The sequence below is a fragment of the Canis lupus genome, chromosome X (assembly GCF_003254725.2).
Source record: "Canis lupus dingo isolate Sandy chromosome X, ASM325472v2, whole genome shotgun sequence".
Lineage (NCBI taxonomy): Eukaryota > Metazoa > Chordata > Mammalia > Carnivora > Canidae > Canis > Canis lupus.
The window spans coordinates 1,182,883-1,210,532 of record NC_064281.1 but is presented as its reverse complement, the minus strand read 5'-3'; the positions used below and the strand labels follow the sequence as shown (position 1 = coordinate 1,210,532).

Genomic DNA, 27,650 nt, shown 5'->3' with positions numbered 1-27,650 from the left:
TGTTTATTTCTCCCTGGGACCTGAGCACGTCATGGAGACAAGGTGTGTGAGTGAAGGGTCTCAGATCTCTGGGAGACAACTGCCATGTCTTGGGTTTCTGCCACCATCTGGGATGACTTGATCAAAGTGATGTCAGAAGGAGCAGTAAGTCCCCTCTGAGGGCCGGCTGGATCAGAGCTAGTGGCAGAAGTAAGCTGGTGGAGCAGGATCCTATGGTCTGAGAACAGGTGGGGGCTGGCATCCCCCCCTGTAACTTCTCTAGTGCACTTGTCTTCATCTTCTTTATTCTTTGTGAACCCAGGCAATGCTGCAATGCAAAGAAAAAAAATGGTTCCATTTCTGTGCTTTTTGCTTCAGTGTGGTGGTTTAGTCTAGATGGGTTAGGTCATGATGAGGTCTAATTGGGTAGCTCATGATGAGGTCTAGTTGAGTGGGTCATGAGGAGGTCTAGTTGGGCTAGGTGATGAGGTCTAGTTGGGTGGGTGATGATGAGGTGTAGTTGGGTTGGTTCATGAGGAGGTTTAGTTGAGTTAGGTGATGATGAGGTCTAGTTGGGTTAAGTCATGAGGAGGTCTAGTGGATTAGGTGATAATGAGGTCTAGTTGAGTGGGTGATGATGAGGTCTAGTTAGGTGGGCGATGATGAGGTCTAGTTGGGTTAGGTCATGAGGAGGTCTAGTGGATTAGGTGATAATGAGATCTAGTTGAGTGGGTGATGATGAGGTCTAGTTAGGTGGGCGATGATGAGGTCTAGTTGGGTTAGGTCATGAGGAGGTCTAGTGGATTAGGTGATAATGAGATCTAGTTGAGTGGGTGATGATGAGATCTAGTGGATTAGGTGATGATGAGGTCTAGTTGGGTGGGTGATGATGAGGTCCAGTGGGTTAGGTGATGATGGGATCTAGTTGAGCAGGTGATGATGGGATCCAGTTGGGTTAGGTGATGATGAGATCTAGTAGGTTAGGTCATGAGGAAGTCAGGTTGGGGTTAGGTCATGCTGAGGTCTAGTTGAGTGAGGAGCGAGCAGGTACTGCAGACACAATGCAGTGAAAGCATGTGAGGAAGCACATAGCACCCATGCATCTGAGGACTGGAGCCCCAGCTCTCTTGTTACCTCCTCATTTAGGAGTTGTTTCCTGAGCACCAGAAACAGTCCTGCGAGCACCAAATTTCTCCTTTTCTTGAGTTAAACAGAGTAAGCACCAGCTGTGCTCCTCACCCTCCTGCATCTTCTTTCCCACCGAGCTTCTGACGTCTGCATGGGTCACAGTTTGACCCCTCTCAGGCAGTCCAATCAAGCATGAATCTTCCTTCCTCCCTGAGTCCTTCAGGGCATAATTGCGTATGCTCTGAGAGGGACAATTTTTCACTTTGTGTGACAGTTTGCTAGAAGGCCACTTAATGAAATATTATCACTGGACACTTCAATATAAATCTCACATTAAATACAAACTAAGAGATGTGTATATTCAGTTTCAAATTTTCCAATCCCAAGTCCATTAATGTTTAAAGAATACTCCATTACTTGCTAGAGAATTGGGAAGGGAACCTGGATCCAACGCAAGCACATTAATAGTGCTATAAATACATTAATTATTAAATTTCTCATCTGCTCACGGTGTCTTCATTCTTATAGTCACAAAATACTGTTTTGGTGGAGGATCTTTCTTTGTAATTCTTCATGAACAGCCATTGAAGGTTGAGACCAGGGGCTAGTAAATTTTTTTTCTGGTGTGGACCAGATAATAACTATTTGCCTAGGTGTGTCTCTCAATGATCAACTCTGCCCTGATAGCGGGAAAGCATCATTGTCAATATTTAAAGCTACAGTCATGGCCATTGTTCAATTTTTTTTTTTTTTTTTTTTTTTTTTTACATCAGGCAGATCCTGAGATTAGGCACTAGCTTCCTAGTTTGCTGGCCCTGGTTTGGGTTCAACAGCTTTATTTTTTTTTATTTTTATTTTTATTTTTTTATTTATGATAGTCACACAGAGAGAGAGGGAGAGGCAGAGACACAGGCAGAGGGAGAAGCAGGCTCCATGCACCGGAAGCCCGACGTGGGATTCGATTCCGGGTCTCCAGGATCGTGCCCTGGGCCAAAGGCAGGCGCTAAACCGCTGTGCCACCCAGGGATCCCTGGGTTCAACATCTTTAAAACTTTGTCCTCCACAGAAAGCATGAGCCGAAGGCAGACCTGCTGTGCTTGTGCCCACCTTCTATCCTGGTCAAGTGCTGTCTCTTACACAATATTTGCTCAGTAAATGTAGGGAAAACTCTAGTGATTGCATAGAGTCAAGGTTCCATATCCAGCTCTGGGGAGCCAGCTGATAAAGATGACCTTTGCCAAAAAAAGTGCCCGTGTCCATACCTCTAATACAATGCCTTAGGGAGAGTATGAGCTGCCCGTTAGGGGGAGCGGCCACCATGACCAATTTCCTCTGCTGGTTTGATGCCCTCCTGCTTCCTCTGGACATTTATATCTTTTTTGCAAACATGGAGCATCTCTCCCAGTTCATGCAAGCTTCCACCGGGCCACCCCTGATGCCAGAAGGGTGGCCTGGTAATGGGTGGTTATTGAATATTTTAAAATCGCACGGGATTTCAGAAATAAGCTCATGCATGTACATAGCCCCAACTCAAAGAAAGGTGAATTTTATTTTGTTGTCTTCGATGCCTACAACACTGACAGATGGAATACAATTTTCTGGTTATCCCTGACACGGCATCCTGCCTGTCTGTGCACCCCGCCACGCAGGACGACTCTTGGAGCAAAAAATCTAACAACCGTGTAATAGCGTCTATTCTCGAAGGGGGCCCCAGGTGGGAGGGTCACGCGAGCCAGCCCTTCCCCCTTGTGACCTGGCCCTCCCAGGCTAGGTGTGTCGCCTGGTGTCCTCATGCCACCTGTCAGTTCTCGGGGCTCTGGGGGCTTCACACCCACAAGTGTGTTCCTCAGATGCCAGCTCTAATCCCCTTCTGTGGAAGCACTCCCATGACTCACCCGTGCAGGGAGTCTCACGGTTGGCTCACCCTGCAAAGGATCTGAAAATCTGCCTCAGGTCCAGTTGTTCGTGATGGCATATGGGAAGACGGGATCTCCTGAGCTTCTCCCCCGAACTGCAGCCCCATGTGGCACGCCTTAAAATTAGGACTGTGCGCTCAGGGACACAGTTGGGAAGCAACACGCCTTCCTCCAAACATCAGTGCACATTCATCTAGTCAGACATTAAGAAACCTGTTTCACTACTTCAACCCCCAAATTTCATAGTCTTTTTTTTTTTTTTTAACAGTGATGTCCCTCACGTATGAAACACTCTTTGCCTTTCTTCTAAACTCAACGACCACCGGAGCCATTTCTCTGCCGGTTTTTACAGAGTCATGGATAAGGAAATGGGAAATCCCAAGTATGGAGTTTTTATGGGTTTTTATGGAGTTGTGGATGAGGAAATGAGAAATCCCAAGAATGGAGTTTTTATGGGATTTTATGGAGTTGTGGATGAGGAAATGAGAAATCCCAAGAATGGAGTTTTAATGGGTTTTTATGGAGTCGTGATTGAGGAAATGGGAAATCCCAAGCATGGAGTTTTTATGGGTTTTTATGGAGTCGTGGATGAGGAAATGGGAAATCCCAAGTATGGAGTTTTTATGGTTTTTTATGGAGTCGTGGATGAGGAAATGTGAAATCCCAAGTATGGAGTTTTTATGGGTTTTTATGGAGTCGTGGATGAGGAAATGGGAAATTCCAAGAATGGAGTTTTTATGGGTTTTTATGGAGTCGTGGATGAGGAAATCCCAAGTACATAGTAGGAATGTCCTATGATCATGTTTATAGCTCAGACCACCAGTGAGTGGGAGTTGCTGAGTGTCCGCTAAAAGTTTCTTAGCAAGGTCTATATCTGCTCTGACCTTCCCACCAACATTTTGTTGCTTAGGCTCCTCTTGGCTCCCCTGCCCCGACCCAGCCACCCCCCATGTTCATTGTGCCGCCAGGTGCCTGACGCCCCTGTAATCATCAAAAGGGGAAACTTCATACAAATGCATCCTTCTCGCCGATCCAGGCTAGAGGAGAGGCTTTGTCTGGTGATAGGTGGCGTTGGCCGCAACTGCCCTGACGGCCCCGTTCCACCCCATGGCACGATGGGAAACTGTAAAGAGATCCCTCCGGGGTTATGTTTTGCGTCTCAAGACAGCATTTTGTCATGCTCAATAATGTCTGAACAACATTCCCACCGATCCTATCTTTTCTTTTCCTTGTAGCTGGAAATAATGACAGCAGTGCCCCAGACGTCGTGAGAAAAATACAAGAAGAGACTTTGAACGACAAAGGTACTGCTCGCCAGCCAAGCAGCTGTTTTCCTTGGTCTGAGTGTGTGTTTGTGGCTGAGCCCCGGAACCCGGTGTGGGACCTGGGATCGCCAGCATGGGGTGGGGGGGTGGTGGTGGAGGTGGCACTCGGGGGGCAGGGGATGTCTCTCCCTCTGGTGTGTTTCTTTTGGAGATTTCCGGCCCCCGCTGGCGAGAGACGAATGGCAGTAACCATGTCCCCGGGAGAGCGTTGCTGTGTAGGCGGCTCCTGGGGAACGTGTTGGGAAGCGGTGCTCGTTCTTGTCTCTCGCTCTCACCCCGTGTCCATCTCCAGGGCTGCAGGCCCTCTGCGGCATGTCTTCATGCGGGAACCGTGAGAGGCACCTGCCAGCAGGTGCTTCTACTGGTTGCTGGTTCTTGACTGGAGATCATTCAAACAGGGATGTGTTTGGCTCCACCCTGCTCTGTCGCAAACCCTGTAGCGCTTGCTCTCTCTCCTTGTTCACCCCGAGCCGTGGACACCTGTCTGTAATATCTCTCCTGCTTGCAAGTGCTCTTGAGTGCCTTCTGAGCCCTGCTCGTGGGCCTTATGTGTAAAGAAAGAAGATACAGGGCTCCTGGATGGCTCCGTCGGGGAAGCGTCTGCCTTCAGCTCTGGTCATGATCCCAGGGTCCTGGGGTCAAGCCCTGCATTCGGCTCCCTACTCAGGAGGGAGTCTGCTTCTCTGTCTCCCTCTGCCGCTCCCCCTACTTTTGCGCTCTCTCTCTCAAATAAATAACAGAAAAAGAAAACATGCACGTGACCATCTTGGACTGGCTCCAACCAAGATGGCGCCTTGAGCATGTCCCATGTGCTGGGGCTTCCCCTGTCTGAGCGTATGGTGGATCTTCTTCTTCGTCTTCCCTTTTTTTTTTTTTTTTTAAGATTTTATTTGTTTATTTTGAGAGAGAGAGAGCATAAACAGAGGAGGATGAGAAAGAGAGGGAGAAGCAGATTCTACGCTGAGCATGGAACCCGACATGGGGTGCAATCCCATGACCCGGAGATCATGACCTGAGCCAAAACCAAGCATCAGATGCTTAACTGGCTGAGCCACCCCAGCGTCCCAATGGTGGTTCTTCTTAATAGGCCAGGAGAGAGCGAGCCACGGATGGCAGTCAAGTCCAGTTAGCGTCTGTCCCATGGCGCCCTTATTATCTACCTAGGTCATACAGCGCCGCCGCGAAACTTGCCATTTCACCCTGTCCGCATGGCTGGGGGACGTCCTGGGTGCCTCCCACCTTTGTGACATGATCCCTTTGATCCTGGGACACAATAGGCAGCTGTTTCCCCAGAGCCCAGAGCTGGTTCCACTCTTTGTATGACAACAGGTGGCTGTTGCAGACGGGAGCCGATTCCTTCCGCCACCTGCCCTGCACAGAAATGGTCATGATACGCGATCTTTGTCCCCTGTCCCCATTTACCATGGCTTAAGGAGGTGGTGTTCTCCGACACGCTTGTGTTCCCAGCCCCGCAGCATCACGACGAGTATGTTACAAATACAGATGCCCAGCCCTGTGAGGAGTCACACCCTCTAAGGATGGGCCCAGAAATCTGCATTTCTATCTGGTTGACCCCTCACAGTCCCGCTATTTCGAGACTCAAAGAGGAGTCTCATGGGAAACCACCAAATCATGTGTTCTTTGAGACTTTTGAAGCATTTCGAATATATATTTTAAGAAAGGACAGTTTGCCAAAACTTGCTAAGGCAAGTTAGGTTATAACCTAAGCAAGGAGGGAGTAAGTGTTCATGACGTTTAAGAGCTTCACACCTACTCACAAACCCATAACCAGTAGCCCTGTTTGTCGGAGGAAAGAATGTTCTAGAAGCCCTGTCTGACATTAGAAATGACTAATGCTGGCTCCTGTGTTGTGTGTTGAGATTGAGCTGTGGGCGTGGAAAGGCCATGCATCGAAGGGACGGTTCTGTGTCCGCATGTCCGCGCTGGAGGGGAGGCCACCGAGGGTCTTGGGTCGGCAAGGCAATGACTCATGATCGCAGGATGGCATGCTCACTTCTGAGAGCGGTCACCCGCCTCTCGTCAGCTGATGGCGCCTCCTGCCGTCGGCTCCTGTTTCTTCTTTCCCCTCAAATGCCACAAAGTTGATGCACCGAATTAGTATCTGGGAGATCCAGGCAGTAGGACGGATAACCCTTTGGGTGCACCCCTGCGGGCTCTAGAGTGCCAGCCCATCTCGATGCATGCTGCACCCCCTTCCTGCCTCCCACTCCTGGGCATCTCCGTTTCTGAAAGGGGCAGACCCTGTGTGTGTACAAGAAGCATGGCTCTGTGTCCTTGGTGAGGGCATCTGGCCCTACTTTGCTTTGTCCTTTCTGCTTCTTAGGACAGGACTGACAGATGCCCCGAGGGTGGTCATCAGTCTTGGGCTTAGCCTGGCCTGGGAGTGGATGTGCGGGGTCGGGGAGGTGTCTGGCCCTGGGCTGGGTGAGCCCTGAGGTGTGCAGCATGGGTACTCCAAGTGGAGAACCTGTTCATGGCGGTCGCCTGTGTCCACTGTGACTGAATGGGTCTGTGGAGGGCGGGGGGAGGTCTGAGCCAGACACACACACACATTTTAAGTGAATCTTGGCTGCATTGAATTAAACAAGAAAGTAACACTATTAGTTTTATATTAGAAGTGAGTGAGTGGAGGAGTTGGTCAGTGCAGGGCCCCTTCTGCCCGCTGTGTCAGGTGGACGATGCTGGGGCTTGGCTGGATGGGGGTAGTTGGGTGGTGGTTCTTGAATAGACTTGCACTTTGGCTGAATCTGCATCCAGGCTCGGGAGCCCCCCCAAGGACGCCATCCCGGGAGCCCCAGGGCCGCTCTCTGTGCCGTGGGACAACAGGTATACCAGCAGCTCCTGTGGGCACCTGCTGGGGGAGCTGCGTCTCCCCGTCCCTTGGCCGCCGCCCGTCCGTCAGCAGCCCTCCTTCCTCTCAGCACATCTCCCTGTAATCAAGTCTAGCTCGGGATGCTCTCCAGAGCTGAGCTCAGCTGCAGACGCTTCTCTCCACACCAGCGTGCACCCACCAGAGCCTCTGAAATTCTTGCCCACACACCCCCAGTAATGCAACTTGGCTTGGCGCCTGTGTGAGCCACACTTATTATGGATTATGGCTCTTCTGTGATTTCTGTGTTGGGTAATTGTGTCTCTGCTCTGCAGAGTCCTTGTCTTTTTTTTTTTTTTTTTTTTTTTTTGAGCCAGCAAGCACACATCGTAACATTAGATACGTAATACGTAATACGTAGATAACTGTCAGAACGCAATGATTTCTCAATGCCTACCACCTTTCCAGCCTACCTCTACCTCTTCTCTGGACTCAATCTAAGTAAAAAAAAGAAAAAAAAACAAAAACAAAACAAACAACCAAAAAAAACCAGAAAACCCAACTAATGCTTAAATGCCTCATCCTCCTTAGGTTCTGGAGCTTTCTGCCTTTGAGGTCATGGTCGGTCGAGACCCTACTTTGGGCTGGGGTGGGAGGCTGCCCACGTCCCAACCTTCAGGTGATTGAGCTCTTGGAGGGACAAATTTATGAGTGTTTTCAGGGACGGAGGTGATATGGCTCATCTCTCAACTGAGCCGTTTTCCAGGGATAAGTTTCAGTGCCTTGTCATCCTGTATCCATGGCGCCACCAAAATCTTTATTGTTCTTGAGTAATAACTGCTGAAGAAAGCCATCTCTTTTGGAGCACCTACTCCTGCTTATCTAGGACCAAAATCAATAAATAAAATGCAAAATAGAAGTACAAAACCCAACACCACCACAAAAACAAGTGACAGACGTAACAGGATCCCAGTGAGCATGAGCACAAACGGGAAAAGAGCTTTGAAATACTCTTAAAAGTACTTAGAGAAGGTATTTCTGTTTTGCACGTTAGCCATAGACTCTCACAAGCTGTGAGAATTCCCTAATCCTAAATCTTCCGTGTGGCGATCCCATTGGAAATACAACGTCTGTGATCTTATCAAACAGGCTTTGCTTTGTGCTCTTGAGAAATAGCTTGTTGACCAGTTTCCATCTTCCCTGACATCATTCCGCCAGCAGTAGTTCATCCGTCTTTATCGGGAAGTGGGGCCAGCTGTTTGATTCACGGGCTTTGGCTTAGGTATTAGGTCCAAAAAATCGCTTTTGTTGAAAGAGACCATTTCCTGCACCCAGAAAAGTCAGTTGTGTTGCCCTTGCCGGCCAGACAGTTTCAGCTTAGAAATCCATCTTTGAACTATAATGTTTGGATCATCCAACTGGCTGTAAAATATTTTAATTGGTCATGGAAGCAAAAAAAAAAAAAATGCTATGATGTCAGTTCAATGTGCATTATGGGAATAGGTAACAGCATCCCTGGATCGCCATCTACTAGTGTTCGTCATCCGAGGGAGATTCATATCTCGAATGTAGACCTACCGTGAGATGAGTAGACACCTACCATGTTTCTTCTTCTCGTAGACACTCTGATTCTGCAGAATGGTCCTTCTGGAGCTTGGTCCATTGGGACAACCTTGAATGAGTGTTGATTGCATGGATCTCTTGATTCTGCCCACCGGGTATCCTTTTTCTTTATGGCATAGAGTTCTCAACGCCCCGTTCCTACGGTGGAGCACTGGATGGAAGTTTGTTGGCCAACAGTCAATGATATCCCCAAGAGTAGTCTCAACAATGTTCTGCACGTACATTCAGGTCTGGTGTATACTCAAGACGCCTTGTCTTCCTTACTTAACATAAAATAGCCCTTATTGATGTAAATTTTTCAAACTTGAGTCCTATTTTATTTTTTTACCCTTCAGTTTTAATTCAGTGTCCTGGGTTGGGCAATAAGCAGCCACGCTGGCTAGCTAGACGACAGCCAGGCAGACGGACAGACAGCTGGTTTCCTGGGGGTAATTAGAAGGTTTAGAAGGTCACTGTGTCTTTTCTGAAGGCATTGGAGGAGTCGCTCAGCACTTTCTGAAAATTTAATCGGCTATTATAGGTCTCACCTTGTTCCTTACATTAAAGGCTCCTCATCTCTCAGCCTTGCAACGATTAATTTTAACCTTTCGAAACACTAGCAAGGTGAGTTCTATGAGAGAGGGCAATTGTCTGCCTGGTTTCCTTAGCACCTCTATAAATACCTAGAGGATTTAAAAAAAAATCCCACGAGAAAGAATTTTCATCCTCAGAGCGCCTGCCACGTTCTGCTTCCCCCACCAATAATTTATGGACGATTTTCACGGCCCACAGTGTCATCGGCCGTTTTGTTTCTGCTTTTCCCCTGGACACGTCTCAAGTGGTTCCTTCGAAGACATCTCAAGATGCTCTGTGCATCTAAGCTACGTGATGCGACATCACGCACGTGAAACCGTTTCAAAAAATTATTCTAGAAACGTTCCTTCCGTAGCATTTTTCCCTCCTGGGAAAGTGAAGTGGGGACTTCAGTTGCTGTAAAATAGAAGCATAAGGTAAGAAAGGGTTGGTTTTTTTTAACAATAAACTGGAGTGTTCTGTAAAGATATTTTACACACATCATTAAGACCCAGGGATAGGGCCGCACGTTCTCAGTGACACATGGTTCTCAGCAGACAGAACCGAGCGTGTTCCCGAGTGAGAAATCCCTTAGGTCCCCCTGCTAGCCGATGCTGTAACCCCTTACGGGCAGGAGAGTCTTTGTGAGGTACTGTAATGCCTTGGACATAAATATTTATAGTTCCTGTATTTGCAGGTTTTATCTTAAAGGCTCTTCTTGTGGAATCACATTGCACTCCCTGCAGAGAGCAGGTGTGAGAGCTGCATGATCCCAAGTATTTATCCGCAGATGAGGTGATCCCTTTGTATCCCCATCTTCCCCTGTGGCCCCCAGCCCCCCCCCCCCCGCCCCGGCCCATAGATGCAGGTTTCCATCTGGGGCTGTTTCACTTCTTCCTCATAAAATCCTGCAAGCATTTCTTTAACTGTGAGTCTGCTCATCGCAAGTTTCCACACCTTTCCTTTGTCTGAAAATGTCGTTATTTCGCCTGTGTTTATTGCAAGGTATTTTCCGTGGATACAGAATTCCAGATTGAGGACATTCACTGACCTCCAGGATATTATTATTATTTTTTAAGATTCTATTTATTTGTTCATGAGAGACACAGAGAGAGAGGCAGAGACACAGGCAGAGGGAGAAGCAGGGTCCCTGCAGGGAGCCTGATGGGGGACTAGATCTTGGGACTCAGGGATCACGCCCTGAGCCCTGCCCCTGACCCTAGGGTATCAAAGTTTTTTTGACATGAATCTTTATCATTTAGGATGAGAAGTCAGCTATAATTATTATCAGTACTTCATGAATATAAGTGTCTTTTTCCCATCTCTTCTGTTTTCAGAAGTTTGAGAATATGCATAAGTGTGGTTCCTATTTCTTCCTATGTTTATCCTGCTGGGGTGTAAAAGGCTTTCTATATCTGTGACTAGTTGGGCATGATCAAATTTAGAGAATTTTCAGTCATTTTTTTTATAACAATGTTATCTGCTCTGTTCTTTCCATCTTGTTCTTATGAGTCTGCAATTACACGTACGTTAGATAGCGTGACGCCGTCTGGCATCTCATGGAGCACTGTTCATTTTATCCCAGCTTTTAAAAATTTTGCTCTGCGCTTCAGTTTGGATAATTGCTGTTGACCTACCTCAAGTTCACCGAATTGTTTTTTTCAATTGTGTCTATTATACTAAAAATTTTTTTTTTAAATTTGAAACAGAGAGAACACATGTGGGGGCAGGGGGGCAGCAGAGGGACAGCAACAAGCAGACTCCCTGCTGAGCAGGGAGCCCGATGCCGGACTTGATCCCAGGACCTTGGGATTGTGACCTGAGCCGAAATTAGATGCTTGACTGACTAAGCAACCCAAGTGCCCCTATTATACTTTTAATCCCATCATTGGATATTTAAAAATATATTTTATTTCTCTATTCATGAGAGACACAGGCAGAGGGAGAAGCAAGCTCCCTGCGGGGAGCCCGATGCAGAACTCGATCCTGGGACCCCAGGATCATACCCTGAGCTGAAGGCAGACACTCAACCAGTGAGCTGCCCAGGGACCCCCATGATTGCAGGAAAACAAACTGTTTTTCAGGTTCAGGGTTTCCAATTGGTTATTTTTAGTTTACCTATATTTCCTAACATTTTTCGTGTCCTCATCCTTGATGCCCATCTGTTCCTGTAGGCTCCTTAATAGGTACTAGTTATTTTGAAGTCCTGTCTGTGAATTCTAACATCAGCGTCATCTCTGAGTCTGTTTCTATTGTTTCTTTTCTCTCTTGACAGCAGGTTATGTACATGTTGTTCTTTCTTTGCACGTGAAGTGATTTTTGTTGTGTATTAAACACCGTGACTGATCCATGGTGCAGACTTTGGGTTCCGTTGTCTAACTCTGAAGAGTGTTGAGTTTTGTAGCAAGCAATGATAAGACTTGCTGAATACCTATATCTTATGGAAGCCCAGCTGAAGGTCTGGTTGTCATGAGTCTATTTCATTGTTGCCCTCGGGCCTTGGACGGAGCTCTTAATGTTGAGACACAGCCCTTTCTTCAAAGACATAGACCATCTCAGGTTTCAGGTGAGAGTCCAACATGCTTGCCAAACCCTTCCAACTTGGCAGGACTTAAATGTCATAGTGTCTCCCCAGCACCAGGCAGCGGCTGAAATTTCTCTGCTCACCTTTCAACCTTCCAGCTGTTGTTTGCTTCTGAGCACCTTGGTGTCTCAAGTTGGAGCCTTTGAAATTCAGTCCTCAGCCAAGGGTGCACAGGAGTTTCTACTCATATTTTGGTGCTCTGTTCCCCCACCCCCAGGCCTTTTGGTTTTAGGATTGTACCTGTTGATTCCAGTTGCCCTAACAGCCTCAAACTTTGACCACTGACCTCTTAGCCCATCTATTTATTATGTTCTGCTCAAGCTCTACGCCTGCGCACCTTTCAGTTTTGGCATTGTACGATCAATTCCAGGTGCCCCAATAACCCTAAACTCCGATCTTTGACTCCTTGGCGCCTCTGTTTACTGTTTTCTGCTTGAGCTCTGCATCTGTGCACATTGCAATCTGAGAAGTACCCTGTAAGGGTGGGGAAAGCGATCAAAGAGAACTGTCTTTTGCAAACCAGGATTTGTGGTCATTCTCTAATAAGCTAGTGAGGTTACAGTGAAGAGCCCGAGGAGAAGAAACCACTACACTTCTGTATGTTAGCAATTGCCATAAGCTGGGAAACAGCCAACATTGGGTTGGATACTTGCTATGGACCAGCTACTGTTGTAAAAACCTGTTACATGCGTCAATTCACGGGTCCTGTCCTTTGAGGTAGGTATTATCACTATATGCATTTTCCAAATGGGATCATACAGAGTTTAGGGAAGTTGCTCGGCTTCATGCAGTTTATAATAAGTGGAGACGTTGGAAATTTGAACTCAATCTCCAGGAATGAACTCAGAAATAAGTGAGATCCTTGGGAATGGGGAGGGATGGAGAGCGAGCAGCAGGGAAGTGGAAGGGAAAGATATGGGCAGATAGAAGTTGAGTTGGTTGTCCATCGTCCAGGGTGTTCAGGAACACTGGTTTGTATACTGTAGTGTGTTCTGTCCCCAGGAAGACCTGTTACACACACACCTGGCTTGTGCGTAGAGGATGTGCTGTGAGTGCACGTGTGTGTGAGGCCAAAGATAGCATCCCATGCTTCCGTCAGTGGGACAAAATGATGGCAAGAAAGTCATGGTGGTGACTTTCATAGGAAAGTCATGGACCGCTCTTCATATCAGTAGGAATCAGCAGAGGGAACCACATGCTCCCCAAGGACCCTGGAAATGCCCAAAGGCTGCGGAGTGTTCTAGAGTCTTCACGACCCAAGACAAGGGCGTGAATCCTTCAAATCCAGAGCATCACCTCAGGAGGAAGCACGACACAGCTGCTGCTTGGGTTCTGTGTACATATCTACCAACCAACATGAGATCCTGCTTTCCATTCCGCCTATAACCTCTCACTTTTCCATGTTCTATGTTGTTGGACATATTTCTCTGTTCATAAATAGAAGTCCTTATTTTTATGCCTACCTACTCTTCTGTTGTGGAGATAGACCAAATTATTTACCTAATTTCCTATCAATGCACCTTATTATTATTATTATCGTATAAGCTTGATGTCCTTGTATTTGTATCCTTGAATGCTTTTTCAAGTTGCCCTTGAGATGTATTCTGAGAACCAGAATGAGGAGTAGAACAGGTGTGGAATGCATGTTGGCAGGTGGCTCTCCAGGACGCTGGCACCAATCATGGCTGTCCCTTCTCCCCCGCCATGTGTTTTCATGCTGAATTGCTCATCTGGGTGATGGTTAGTCCACTTGGTGAAGCTGTGTTGGCCTGAAGAGGGCCAGCAAGGGTGAAATGCACCCAGTTGACATAGGATGTGGATGTCGCAATGCCTTGCTTTGAGAGCTCTAGGTAGAGATGCCTCTCTGCCTGCGTTATCTGGCCACCCGTCTCCGCGTGCTCTGAGCTAGCCTTCTGAACCTGGAGCACCCCCACTTGGCAGGCCACACCTTGAGGTTGCTTCAGCCTTTTTCTCCTTCTCTAACGTATATATCATCACTCCAGCGCTGGAACATGCTGATAAGCCTTGGGCTTGGACGGGGAGGGCTTTCTGTGGGGTTTCAGTGCTTGGCGTGCCTGTTCCTCAGTCACTTATATCATTACCATCCCAGGCATGGGCTTTACCCATCAGTCACCTGCCCTGACTCGTCCTTTGTTTTGAGTACTTAATTGAGGCTGTGTTTTCACCCGTCCAGTGCTGGGGAGGTGATGGAGAGGTTGACGTGATAGCCCAGGACAGCAAGGATTTCCTTAACTTGTCATCTTATAACAGCTTCCTGTCTGTGGTCTTCCCAAGTGCACTTGACTATAAGAATTTCACCTTACAGAATGACCCTTCTTACTCAAGAGAAAATTCTGTATGTCCTCTGCTTGTAAAATTCAAGGTGAGAATGCACTTTCAGAACTTCCTTTTGGGAAATGAGTCACAAGAAGGCTTCCTACCTGTAACACCCATTCTTTCTTTGTACCTGGGGGTGGGGAGAGGACATCACCGTGCATGATTGCATGATTGCTCACCTGGCCACTATGGCGAGACCTGTTGGAATCTCTACTTTTATTACCACCCCCAAAAAAAAGAAATTTGACGTTAATTTTTTTGTGGAATTTTAGGCTTATAGAAATTTGAGCATAGAACAGGAAATACCCAACCGTGTGCCCCCACAGCTTTGCTGATTATTAACATCTTGGCCACAATCAATGAGCCAATATGGAGACATTATTATTAATTGTTATTGTTATTATTGATAATGAAAGCCCATCGTTTACATTAGGGCCACTCTTGGTGTTGTGCATTCTGTGGGATTTGGACAAATGTACGGTGACATGGATATACCATTATGATGCCAAACAGAATCATCTTACTGCCCTAAAAATCTTCTGTGCTTGACCTGCTCATCCCTCCCCGCTGAACCCCTGGCAACCACTGCTCTTTTTACTCTCTTCATGGTTTTGCCTTTTCCAGAATGTCCTAGAGCTGGAATCATAGCATATGTAGTATTTTTCAGACTGGCTTTTTTCACTTACTCATATGCATTGAGGAATCCGCCCTATCTTTTCATGCCTTTGTCAGGTTTAATCTGATCAGTAGTGAAATGAAATAGAGAGGCCAGGCAAAAGTTGGTCGGGATAGGCTTTTAATGGGGGAGATTCCGCAGTGGAGGGAGAGAGCGGGGAAGTCGGGTGCAGGAGAGTGCAAGAGGGCTTTTTATTTTTTTTTTTTAAGAATTTATTTATTTATGAGAGAGAGAGAGAGAGGCAGAGACACAGGCAGAGGGAGAAGCAGGCTTCCTGCAGGGAGCCTGACATGGGACTGGATGGATCCTGGGAGCCACCCAGGGATCCCTGCAAGGGGGCTTTTTAAGGGGGGTGGAGTAAGGGGTTGGGTATCTGTACAGGATGATAGGTATTAGGCATATTACTGGTGAAGTCAGCATGGAGCAATAACTGCCCATGCCCTTATATGGGGTCAGAGTAAGGTAAGGTTCAGGTTTTCTGCATAGACTCAGGTTCCCCCGAGGGCGATGACATATCCTCGGTGGTCTTCCGCTGATAGGAAAGTTCAAAGTTGGGGGCCACAGGGTGGGGGATTTGCCGCCATTTTGTTGGTGCCTCCCGATCCCCCTTGATCCCGCTGGCCCAACAGTCTTGAGGACTCATTTCTTTTAGCGCTGAATCTATATTTTTATTAAGGACAGACTGCCCTCTATATAGGATTCTGAATGCTCATGAATAAGCATGAATAAGCAAAATGCACAGACATAGCTAGGCAGCAGGGGGTTTACACAAAGGAGGATGAGCAGCCATGCACGGTGTTTGCGCTTTTTGAAAATCCAGCTCCTGTGTTACATCGAAGGATGGTTAGGATCAGGGTCAGAGTGAGGTTCAGGGTCAATATCAGGGTCAGGATTAGGGTCAGGGTCTTGGATTGCCATTAGGGTTGGTAAGGGGTAGGATCTGGGACAGTGTCTAGTGTTAGTGTTAGGGTTAAGGTCAGGGCTAGGGCCACGTTCAGGGTCAAGGTTAATGTGAGTTAAGGATTTAGATATTTGGGGTTGATGTTAGAATTTTGGTTTTTCTTATGGTTTTGGCCAAGGTCTATATCAGGACCAGGGTTGAAATGAGGATCAGGTTCAGGGTTGGGAGTATAGTTAGGATGAGGTTAGGGTGGAGGTCACGGTAGGATCCGTTTTTGGTGATTGTAAGGTTGCAGGTTAGGGGTTGCAGGTGCCCCAGTTTGTCAAAGTCTGATCGCATTTTGGGGTGAATCTGCCTGGAGGGCATGCTCTTCCTGACAGCCTATCCTATACGTCCCATAAGATATACGTCTCACATCTGATTACCAAGCACCTGCCACGCACCCCTGTTTTGCAGAAATGCCATCTGCGCTCTGAGTTCATTTCTCTCACGTCTCCAGGTGGGCTGGGCAGAGGGGATCCCCATTCCTCCACAGCCGCAGCCCCCCACCCCCCTGGGAGTTTCTAATCTGGCACCGTGTTCTCTGCAAACGGAACCTGTCGGGATCACGTCGTCTCCGTCTCCGTGTCAGCAGTACTGAGGACAGGGTTGTTTTACAAGTTAATTACCCAGAAGATTAAACGGGTGGTTTTAGCAGGGCCTATTGTATGCACTATTTAACAGATAAGAAGTAATGAGTGTCGTTCAAACAGTCACAAGGTGGCTTTGTCAGCTCAGCCAGAGCGCCTTATCCTGCCTGCCTTCTGGCATGTGGTCTGTGTGACCCAGAACTCGGGTTGCGGGTGGTGGTGTGGTGGTGGGCCATCTGACGGTCACGTGGAGCCCATCCTTGATGGGCCTTCTCCCACCCCAAGAAAGAGATGCCTCACTCTCACAACAAATGCCTCCCACCCCGTACAACGTTTATCAACTGCTTCTTTCCTGCTATATGTCAGCCTCTCAAATCCAGGTCTCTCCAACCTGTCCCTTTATTCCGCAGACACCTCTGTAGTCTGCTTTGGCTTTGAAAACTATTAAGTACCATTAATAAAGCTATGGTTTCTGAAATGGCAGCGAGGTGTCAATTTGGGGCTCATTGCTCTGTTTCTCACACTCTACAGTCCCCGTGTGCCTCCGACGGGGGAATGTGCCCTAGATGGTGCCTGTAAGGGGCTGATGAAAGTTCCCCACTGAGGTTCCCCTTGCTTAAGGCAAGCTGACCTCCCTTGCTCAAAAGAGCAAGGCCTCAGACCATGCGCTGCATCATTTCCCCGCTGCTAGAGATTTCCAGGTATAATTATCATTTTCTTAGGAAGTGATAGTGGCACTGGTGGGGTCTGGGCATGTTTGAGAGCCTCAGTGAGGTTGCAGAGGCATTTGAGAAGGTACTAAGAATGACTTGTAGATGCTCCTCTGGGCTGATTAATGGCCTTCAAGAAGATAACATCAATGGATGGATGGATGGATGGATATGGATGGATGGATGGATGGATGGATGGATAAATGGCATATGGTCCATGCATAGAATGGAATATGACTCAGCCTTGAAAAGAAAGGATGTTGTGCACCTGCCAAGATGTGGATGGACCTTGAGGACAGGACATCAGTGACATAAACCAGACACAGAAGCCCAAGTCCCATGTGATTCCACATATATGGGGTTCATAGAGGAGCCCTATCCATAGAGACAGGGAGTAGGTGGTGGGACCAGGGGCTGGGACGGGGATGCCAAGTTAATGTATCCTGGGGACAGAGCTTCAGTTTGGGAAGATGGAAAGTTCTGGAGATGGATGTGTATTTACCACAGACTTCTTACCATGGGGTCCCTCTGCCCATCCTGGTGGCCCCATTGAATAGGACCAATAATAACCCCATAGAACTCACTCACCTATATTGTCCATAGACTTGTTGCCCCTGCATGGCCGAGGGCTTCCTCAGGAGCGAGCCAGGCACCTGTGCTCTGTCCACCCTGAGCAGGCAACGCGATTCAGGTTCTTGGTGGTGGCGGGAGGGGGTTCCTGGATGTTCTTTCCCGTCCAAGGGAGAATGGGGCTGTAGAATAGGCAGCCATTTTCTCCAGCTGATTCTTTTCTAGAAATTCATGCTCCCCTCCCCCGACTGAATATTGGTCCCATTGCACATCTTTGGTCTGGTTGAGGCCTTGGAGTTGGGGGACCCACCTCACCGCCACTTTTCGTCTGTAAGTTCACCTCTCACTTCATATTCCTTTATCCGTAACCTTGGTGTCCCAGCCAACAGTGAGGTGGGAAGAGCCTCCTTTTCATATTTACTTTCAATGATTAAAACATGTGATTTCCACATGCCCAAACATGTTAATTTTTGAAAGCTGCCCTTCTAAAGCATGTAGACAGAAAATTCACACACAGGAAGATAGTATTTTATAAACGATAAAAATGGAATCTGCCGTATTTCTATTCCATGCCGCCATCTAAAGAATATAGCCAAAATATATTGAGAGAATTTATACGGTGCTCAGTTCTTGAATTACTAAGAAATGATGAAAAAAAAAGTTGTGTCTGGGTGCCCTGGGACTGAAGTGAAAATTGGGGATTAGGGAAATGGAAGTATTTGTGCAGAAATAAAACACCAAGTGAGAACAGAGAAGCTACGAACAAAATTAATAATCATTTCCTTTAAAAAAAAAAGAAAGAATAGTAATTCAGCAGACCATTATTCATCCTCTGCCCTGTAAGAAGAGCAAAACAAATTAAATCTGCCTTGGAACAAGAAAGAGGAAATAACATCTAATAAAATGTGATTTAAATTTGGGCGAGGAGCAATTTATTCTTGACTCTGGGCTAGTATCTTTGATTACCAGTTAGAAAAGGATGTCTCATTCCCAGATCGAAATGGAAAATCGGAGACGGATCAGCAATCTGTTGAAATAAGCGAACGTCAGAGCTCCCCACCGAAAAGGCTCTTGCCTGTGATGGAGTTCCTTTATACTTTTCCTAAACCTCCAAGGGTGGTCTAGACCAGGGTCTGCAGACATCCCCCCTGGCCTAGAGCTGGCCCTCTGCTTGTTTTTACAAATAAAGTTTTATCGACACACAGTGGCACCCTTCATTCACTTATGTGTGTGGCTTTTTCTTCTAAGAGTTGAAGAGTTCAGCCCACAAGGCCAAGTGTATTTATTTACCCCCTCGCCTGTTACGACCGAAGTTCTCCAGCCCTTGGTTTATGCCATTCAAAGTGACCAGAGCCCCCCAGCGTCCTCTCTGTGTTAAATAGAATAAACGCCATGTGTTTTCTTCCCAAATGGGCAATTTCCAAGGCAACGTCATAGACCAACCCTGCGGACCGACCTAGAGACGGACTATCTAGCTTAACGTCAGCTACTGAGTAGACTCCCAGGTTGAAAAATGTCCCTTGAGTGATGCAACTACACCTTCATTCGCCTACAGAACTATTCGCCTACAGAACTCCAAGTCCACTAATTCGTAAACCTCTGAAGTAATTAATTTTGTAGGAGCAGCTGGAAGGCGGGCGGTGCTCTGTCTACGCCTGGGGCGTGCATTGAATGCACAGCGAATGGACTGCCTTGCAACCCTGAGGCTGGTGGATTGGTTCTGCCTGCCAGGCGGAGACGAGGTGAGGACGACCCAGAAGCAAGGGCGACTCTAATCGATTAGCGATGTCTGCTGTGGTGACGGGGGCAGGATTTTGGTCGCGTGCCACATTCCTGCCCTTCTGGCCAGTTGTCTCCTAAGCTCCATAAACCGTCCATCCTTTAAAGTAGCAGCAACCACCAGCAACCGCCCCAACCTTTGGCCGTGACCTGGAGGCCTTCTCGCGGCGTAGCCCCTGCTGGCGTCTCCTAGGACTCTGCGGGACACTTACTTACATGCCATCAGAGGTGTTTGGTTTCTTGCCCACTGACATTTACATTCTAGCCGCAGAGGCGAAATAATGCAAGGATAGGCTACGTAGCTGAGTGAACAGAATTCCGGTGAGCACTCAGAGCCGTGTTCTCTAGGCCGTCTTAAAAGATTGGGTTGCATGAGCCGCGGTGATGCTGCCGCCTTTGATTTTCCGGCCACCGATTGGTTCACTTCTGTGCAGCCTCTTCTAACTTGACTGTCCCGGTTATGCCTCATCCCTCAGGCTTGAGCCCAGGGTCTCACACCACATGCCTCCCCCTGGGCATTGCTCGCACTGATGTATTTTTCTCCAAGAGTCCTTCCAGCTGGAGCTCTCTGCCCGCTCAGTACATTCAGGGTAGAACTTGACCTCTTCCTCCTCCCTGTTTCATTCATTGTTGGTGCCATCCCCTCCCGGCTGGAGGCTAGACCCTGGGGTTTTCCTCATGGTTTCTTCCACCTTCCCCTTTTTATTTTTTATTTTTTATTTTTTTTAAAGATTTTATTTATTTATTCATGATAGTTACACAGAGAGAGACAGAGAGGCAGATACACAGGCAGAGGGAGAAGCAGGCTCCATGCAGGGAGCCCAACGTGGGATTCAATCCCAGGCCTCCAGGATCGTGCCCCAAGCCAAAGGCAGGCGCCAAACCGCTGCGCCACCCAGGGATCCCCCCTTTTTATTTCTATCTTCCGTCACTAACTCAACACTTTGTGTCTACTCTGTCAATGTCTCTCGAAAATTCCCATTCTGTTTCTCTGTTGCTGCCACAACCACACCCCAGGTCACACCTGTCCTGGTCCATAGCACAGCTTCCTAGCTGGCCTCCCAGCTCCCAGGTTCTCCCCAAACTGGAGCATCCACCCTGTAGTGCAGAGTCATGCTGTGGCCTTACCTGCATAAAGTCACAAGGGCAGAGAACCTTTCATGCCTCCTTTGAGTAGCTGCACACATGCACATGTTGTCTCTGCTTTTTGGCTGTTCTTCCCTTCCTGACCATTGAAATCCTACTCACCCTAGACTTAGCATCTGTAGAAAACCCTAAAGGAGCTGTCCTAAAGTCAGGTGCTTCACTCCTTGCTCCATAACCTCTCCCTTATCACCAACCTCATGATGTGCTGTCCTTTGGGGGATCTCAGTGAATGCTAAGTGCTCTGATGGTCATGGTGGTGATCACGGTGATGGTTGATGGTGATGATGATAATGATGGTGATGATGGTGATGGTTGATGGTGATGATGGTGACAGTTGATGATGATAGTGATGATGGTGATGGTAGATGATGGTGATGGTAGATGGTGATGATGGTGATGGTTGATGATGATGATGGGTGATGGTAGATGGTGATGATGGGTGATGGTGATGATGGTAATGGTTGATGGTGATGATGGTTGATTGTAGATGGTGGTGATGGGTGATGATGGTGATGATGGTGATGGTTGATGGTGATGATGGTGATAATGGTGATGATGGTGATGGTTGATGGTGATGATGGTGATGGTAGATGGTGGTGATGGGTGATGGTGATGATGGTAATGGTTGATGGTGATGATGGTTGATTGTAGATGGTGGTGATGGGTGATGATGGTAATGATGGTGATGGTTGATGGTGATGATGGCGATGGTAGATGGTAGTGATGGTTGATGGTGATGATGGTGATGGTTGATGGTGATGATGGTAATGGTTGATGGTGATGGTTGATTGTAGATGGTGGTGATGGGTGATGATGGTGATGGTTGATGGTGGTGATGGTGATAATAGTGATGATGGTGATGGTTGATGATGATGGTGATGATATTGATCATGGTGATATATTGTTATTGATGGTGGTAGTGGTAGTAATGATGATGAAGGTGGTGATGGTGATGATGTGACATGATGATGGTGGTGGTGGTGCTGATGGTGATGGTGATGATTGTTGTTGCTCTCTTATCCACTACAGCTATTATCACATAAAATCACAGAATTTGCAGAGTGATGCCCAGAGACTCTTCTGGGCTCTCCAGGGATGCCCAGCTAGCTGCTGGCACTGAATTTCATATTCGTGTCTGTCCCCTACCACATTCATTTCCTGCTGTGCTACAGGGGAGACTCATTAATTCTGTGGCTTCACTCCATGCCGTGTGTTGAGATCATATTTAATTCAAGATAATTGTCAGAACGAATATAGGAAGAAACTAATCTGCATTGTCTGTTTGACCTTGGACACTCAATTTCCTTAAATTTTCAGTCTTCTCTCCTGAGCTAAAATTTTGCAACTTTTACTCCAACTGAGAGCAGAGTCTTTTCCCCTGACACTACCAGAAATGAATTAATTCGTGTTCATATTCATTTTCATTGATACCTTTGTCACTTGGAATGGAGGTTTCCGGTAAGAAATCATATTTAATATTGCCTTTGTCACTTTTCAGCCTTGCATTTGCATAGAGCATTCACCAGACATGCTCACCGTCACCATGGTAGCTGGATACGCTATGCATTGATTAAAATACAGTCTCTCCAGGCAACATAACATTAAAAACTACTCAATCATTTCCAACTTTCTTATATTAGATCTGCAGTTGAACCCAACTTCTCTGTTCTTCCTGTGGCTGGAATTCGCACCTTATGGAACACTTATTCAGAAAGACCTAACTTGGCAAAGTCAGTTGCACACCGCTTCACTTTTGCTTCTGGTCGCAACAGCACGGAGACAGCACACTTCCAAGGAAACATAAGTCAAGAGAATTGATTTGCTTTCAATTCCGCACAGGGAAGGATCAATCTGAAGGTTGTAAAAGAGATTCAAGGGGAATGATCATTCCCCCGCCCATTTTTCTGGAGTCCTATTTTATTCAAATCTCAAATCTGTGAATTCTAATAAGCACAGACTTCTCATCAGACCTCCTGGTGTCCTACCCATGGGAAATGTTCTTCGGGGAAAGAAACTTCGCTGACATCTGTTAACCACATTTTAAATATCCTAGCTGGGCACCTCCTAGCTGGGATGGGACCGCTATAATGCCATGTAAGGCTCATGATTAACACACTTGCCCAGGTAATTCGTGAGGTCCACTCTTCATTAGAAACATCCTTGCTGTAGGCGACCGTCTTGAGACTATTCTGGGGCCCATCCACCTGAGCCTCTGTCTCTGCCACGTCCTCCTCCTGGGGGCCTAGGGAAGCTGGCCGGGTTGGACGCCCTCCCCATCCGCTTTGTGCAGCTGATACCAGCCTTCATGCCAGCAGACTGACAGGCCATTCTGCTCCCTAGCTCAGCCAAACGAGGATTGTGGTTGAGGGGCATCCAAGATCGCTTCTCCAAGCCCTGGAGATTGTGTTACTAAATATTTTCATTAAGCCAGACGAGTCTAGGAGAGCTCATAGGACCTCCCCAAGCATTGTCCCCTCTGCAGGTGACAGTGATGCCATTGGCAATCCAAGCCATAGGTGATATAGAGACAGTGCTTCCCTGTCGAGCTGACTCTTCCCGAGCTGAACAGCTTGGGAAAAATGCCACACTCCAGCCACCTGCCACCGATCCAATTCTCCACGTCCAGAATCAATACCATGCACCTGCCAGGTTGAATTAATTAACTCATGCACCTACCAGGAGACTTGTCCTTTCCAGGAGAATTCTCATCATGCCAGATGTCTTGCTTCCCTTTGGCTGCAGCTCTTTTCTGGGAACCTGAGTTGCTCTGGCCTGTCGTTGGCATAACAAAGATGCTTTGTGTCCCAACTTCTTTAGCACTGACCCTGTCATTGTAGAAATTGGCTAAGGCCAAGTCTGCTTTCTCCTATCCAACCTTTCCAGTTTCTAGAGTTGTCCTTTGCTGCCCATGTGGCTTTCAGATGTTCTGCATTCGGCACCTTCTGATTCTGTGAGTTGGCGTGTACGTCAAGATGTCCTAGAAGTGATGGACGAAACTAGACCAGGCTGCCTTCCTGGGGTCTCTCTGTGTCACTTGGTGGGACTCCCGTGTGGGCGTTTGTATGGTCACGTCGTGCATTTTCTTCCTGCTGGCTGGCAACATCCGTAGGTACCTGCTTCTCCTTCCTCTGTGGCTCCATCTGGGGTTTTTGTGGGAAGTCAGCAGATATTCTCAGAAACATGGATGAATGCAGAGTGCCATCGCACTTCTTTCTTATGAGATGCATGAGTGTCCTGCGGCTGTTGAAATGAATTTGTACACATTGCGTGTCTTCAACAAATGGAATTCATCCTGTCGTAGTTCTGGGGTCAGAGGTTTGAGATCCAGCCAGGGCAGGGCTGTGCTCCCTCCAGAGGCTCTGGAGAGGGTCCTTCCTGCCTCTTCCCGCATCTGGGGCCCCAGGTGTCCCTGGGCTGGTGGTCGCAGCCCCACCATCTTTGCCTCCATCCTCACGGGGCTCCTCCTCTGTGTCTGTATCTCCTCTTTAATCTCTTATATGCACACCTTATATTGGATTCAGGGTCACCTCCCTCCAGCATGGGCTCACTTCCAGATGTTTCACCTAATTACATCTATAAAGACCTTTTGTCTAAAGAAGGCCATATTCTGAGGCTCTGGGTGAATATATCCTTTGGAGGGCCACCTCTCTAACCAACATGCAAGGGAGGATGGAAAAGGGATCAGATACAGATGTGGTGGGGGGAGGGATTCATGGCCAAATTACATAAACCATTGATTCCTGTTCACCGACTTAGCCTGGATATAAAGTTGAATCAAATACACTCAATACCTCTTAGCAGGCAAATGAGGGAACATTGCTCACTTGGTTCAATCAATGGAGAGAAACCATTCCTTAGGTTATAGATAATTCACCTCTTTGCAGCCGCCTCCTCCACCTCAACCAACAACCTGAGATACTTTGGTGATTTTGATTATTATTTTTTTTTCTCAATGCCAGACTTAATTTTCATTACTTTTGAATTCATTTTGTTTTTAGCTGTTGTCAAGGAGAGCCTTGGAAATTTGCGTTAGCAGAAGTGAGTGTGCCTGTGGAGCACCTGGATGGCTCAGTTGGAGGAGCATGTGACTCTTGATATGGGGGTCGTGAGTTTGAGCCCCATGGTGACCATAGAGCATACTTAGAAAAAACAAAAAGCCAAAAGTGCCTGTGTCTGTATGAGTCTGGATGCATCTGTGTCTATCTATGTTTATATCTATTTATTTATATGTGCCTATTTCTTTAAATATATAAACAGAGATACTTATTAAATATAAATATCTAAAAGTATGTATAATATTCATAAAATGAACACATTTCCGTTTATTTACAGAGAGATGATTACATATACAGAGAGAGAGAGAGATTATTCTTCATGTTTTTTTTTATTGTTAAATGGTATTTTAAGTAATACAGAATAATCAGCTTTGCTAGATTTGTCCAGAGAAGTTTAAGGAAGCAGGTGGTGAGTTTGGTTGGGATTTCTGAGCCAACACGTGATGCTGAGACGAGTCAGGGCACAGGTGGTGTTTATGGAGTATAGGGTGCATTACTGGGCCACTTTATGTTCTCAGTGTCTATACGTCAGGACTTGGGGCGGACATCCTGTGACTGGAAACAACTACTCATTGATAAACTCATTCCAGTCCTTTCTCGGTGTTGGGTGATGTTCACTGTTTCGATAACACGAGCAAGAGCCCGTGCTATCTTAGGAACAGCCCCAGAATGAAGAGCTTGGCTCTGAGTGGACTCTGGTTGGAAATCCAGGTGGACCCCCACCTCCCCCTACACCTGTGAACTTTAAACATCATCACCCCCTGTTGTTACTTCATTAAGTGAAGGAACCCCAAATGGAGCAGTCAGTGATGTTCACCATAATTGGCTAATTTACTGCTGCGGCTTCCGGTTAGCTGAGGAACTTCTCAGGGTCAGACCCTGAACTCTTTCCATTTAAATTGGTTTCCTTAAAAATAAATAAATAAATAAATAAATAAATAAATAAATAAATAAATAAATAAATAAATTTATTTCCTATCTTTGGTCGCATGACTTTAATTATTTAAAATATTTGGAAAACACGTACAAGGTGTGTTTCCAGCTACTACTCGGCATCTGATCTTTAAAATAAAAGCCAGGATTCAGCATCGGGAATGAATTGGATTTGTTGCTTAGGTTAGTAGCAGAACCTCTTGTTTATCTGTCAAGTTCTGACAGCGTCTGATGAAACCCTTGAGATTTTAAAACTCTTGACGTTCCAACTTTGGCAGCCGGGGATGAATCACTTTACCTGTGTTGTGTCTTGGTTCTTCCGTGGAGAATGGGTTTGATGGTCGGGTTTTCATCCATCATTCCCTATGACGCAGACATCTGCTCATGCCCCATCTGCTGCTCTGGACAGCCTCTGTGTGCATTGACGGGTCTCCAAAACACAACAGTCACCCCTGTGCTAGGGCTCCCTGTGTAGAGCCTGCTTCTCCCTCTGCCTGTGTCTCTGCCTCTCTCTCTCTCTCTCTCTGTGTGTCTCATGAATAAATAAATAAAATATTAAAAAAAAAAAAGAAGAGGACACCAGACCTGTTGGACTGCAGCCTCAGGCACTGTGGAGAAATACCTATCTATTGTTTATAAGCCTCCCAGTCTGTGCTAATTTGTTATCACAACCCACACAGATCAAGACATTTATATCATTCATACAATGTATTGTTTGATTTTAAAAAAAGAAAACAAGCAGGAAGACCTGTAAAGACATTGCCAGGTGATGGAGCAACATGTAAGACCATTATATCTACTAAAGAATTGTTAGTAATCACTAATAACAACTATGTTTGAAATAATCACTGGCTACATTGAGGAGATTTGGCATCTAAAGACATCCCACCATATTTTGTGGATATATGGAAAGTAAAGGTTATTACAAGAAATTCATTGATTAGCTGGATTTTAAAGACACAGTTGACCCTTGAACAATGCAGAGGTTAAGGATACTAACACTGCCTCCTCCCCACACAGCTGAAAATCCATGTGTAACTTTTTTTTAAGAGATTTTATTTATTTATTCATGGGAGACACACACAGAGAGAGAAAGAGAGAGAGAGAGGAAGAGACACAGGCAGAGGGAGAAGCAGGCTCCCCGTGGGGAGCCTGATGCAGGACTCAATCCCAGGACCCCAGGATCATACCCTGAGCCAAAGGCAGGTGCTCAACCACTGAGCTACCCAGGTGTTCTAAAATACCCCACACAGGTTTCCTGGATCCTCTGCTTGGGGTCCCAGAAAGCTGAATCGAGGTATGCATGAGGGCAGCATTCTCATCTGAGGTTGAGACCGTGGCTGTTGTGTGATTTCAGCACCTTCCATCTGGAGACTGACATCCCCACTTCCTTTGTCTCAGCTCCTAGAAAAGGTCCTTGGATCTTTGCTGTGTGGCTCTCTCCTGGCCCATTCACACCTGTGCTGTTGCCTTTTTTCCAGCATCGGGACTCCCTGCTGCTATTTCCATCTCTGGGGCTTACCTGAGCAGGAAAAGACCACCACAGGATAATTCAAAGCCAATTGCTTAGAGACCTTAATTACACCTGCAGAGTCCAAATTATGTTACATTATGATGCAGCCTCCTGTTGAGAGTGACATCTTATCCTATTCACTGCCCCACCGCCCCCACCAGGAGGCATGTGCACCAAGACACAGGTACCTGGGGATGGGTCCTAGAATCCAGTTCCTACACAAGCTAAGTAGGATGTATCAATCTACCAGTGAACATGTGTGAGTTCCAACAGGGAGCCTCTTGCCCCTTGCTAACATGACACTTTAAGAATTTCAAGTATAGGCATGATTATGCCTCCTTGTGGTCGCACGTGGACTACATAAAGGCTCCGGGAGATGCCCACATCTCAATATACAGGGTGTGTGAATATATTAGGTTGGGTGGCAGATTATAATCACAAGGTCCTTTTAGGAGGAAGGGAGA

The 27,650-nt window shown here is 46.9% G+C and overlaps 1 protein-coding gene across 1 annotated transcript in view; it reads left to right on the top strand.

The window, feature by feature from the left end:
• DHRSX (dehydrogenase/reductase X-linked) overlaps positions 1–27,650 on the top strand; it is a 138,019-nt gene that overhangs the window by 26,807 nt on the left and 83,562 nt on the right. The window contains exon 3 of the mRNA XM_025435467.3: positions 4,259–4,327. Within this exon, the coding sequence (XP_025291252.3) occupies positions 4,259–4,327 (69 nt within the window). The remainder of the gene's footprint in view (positions 1–4,258; positions 4,328–27,650) is intronic.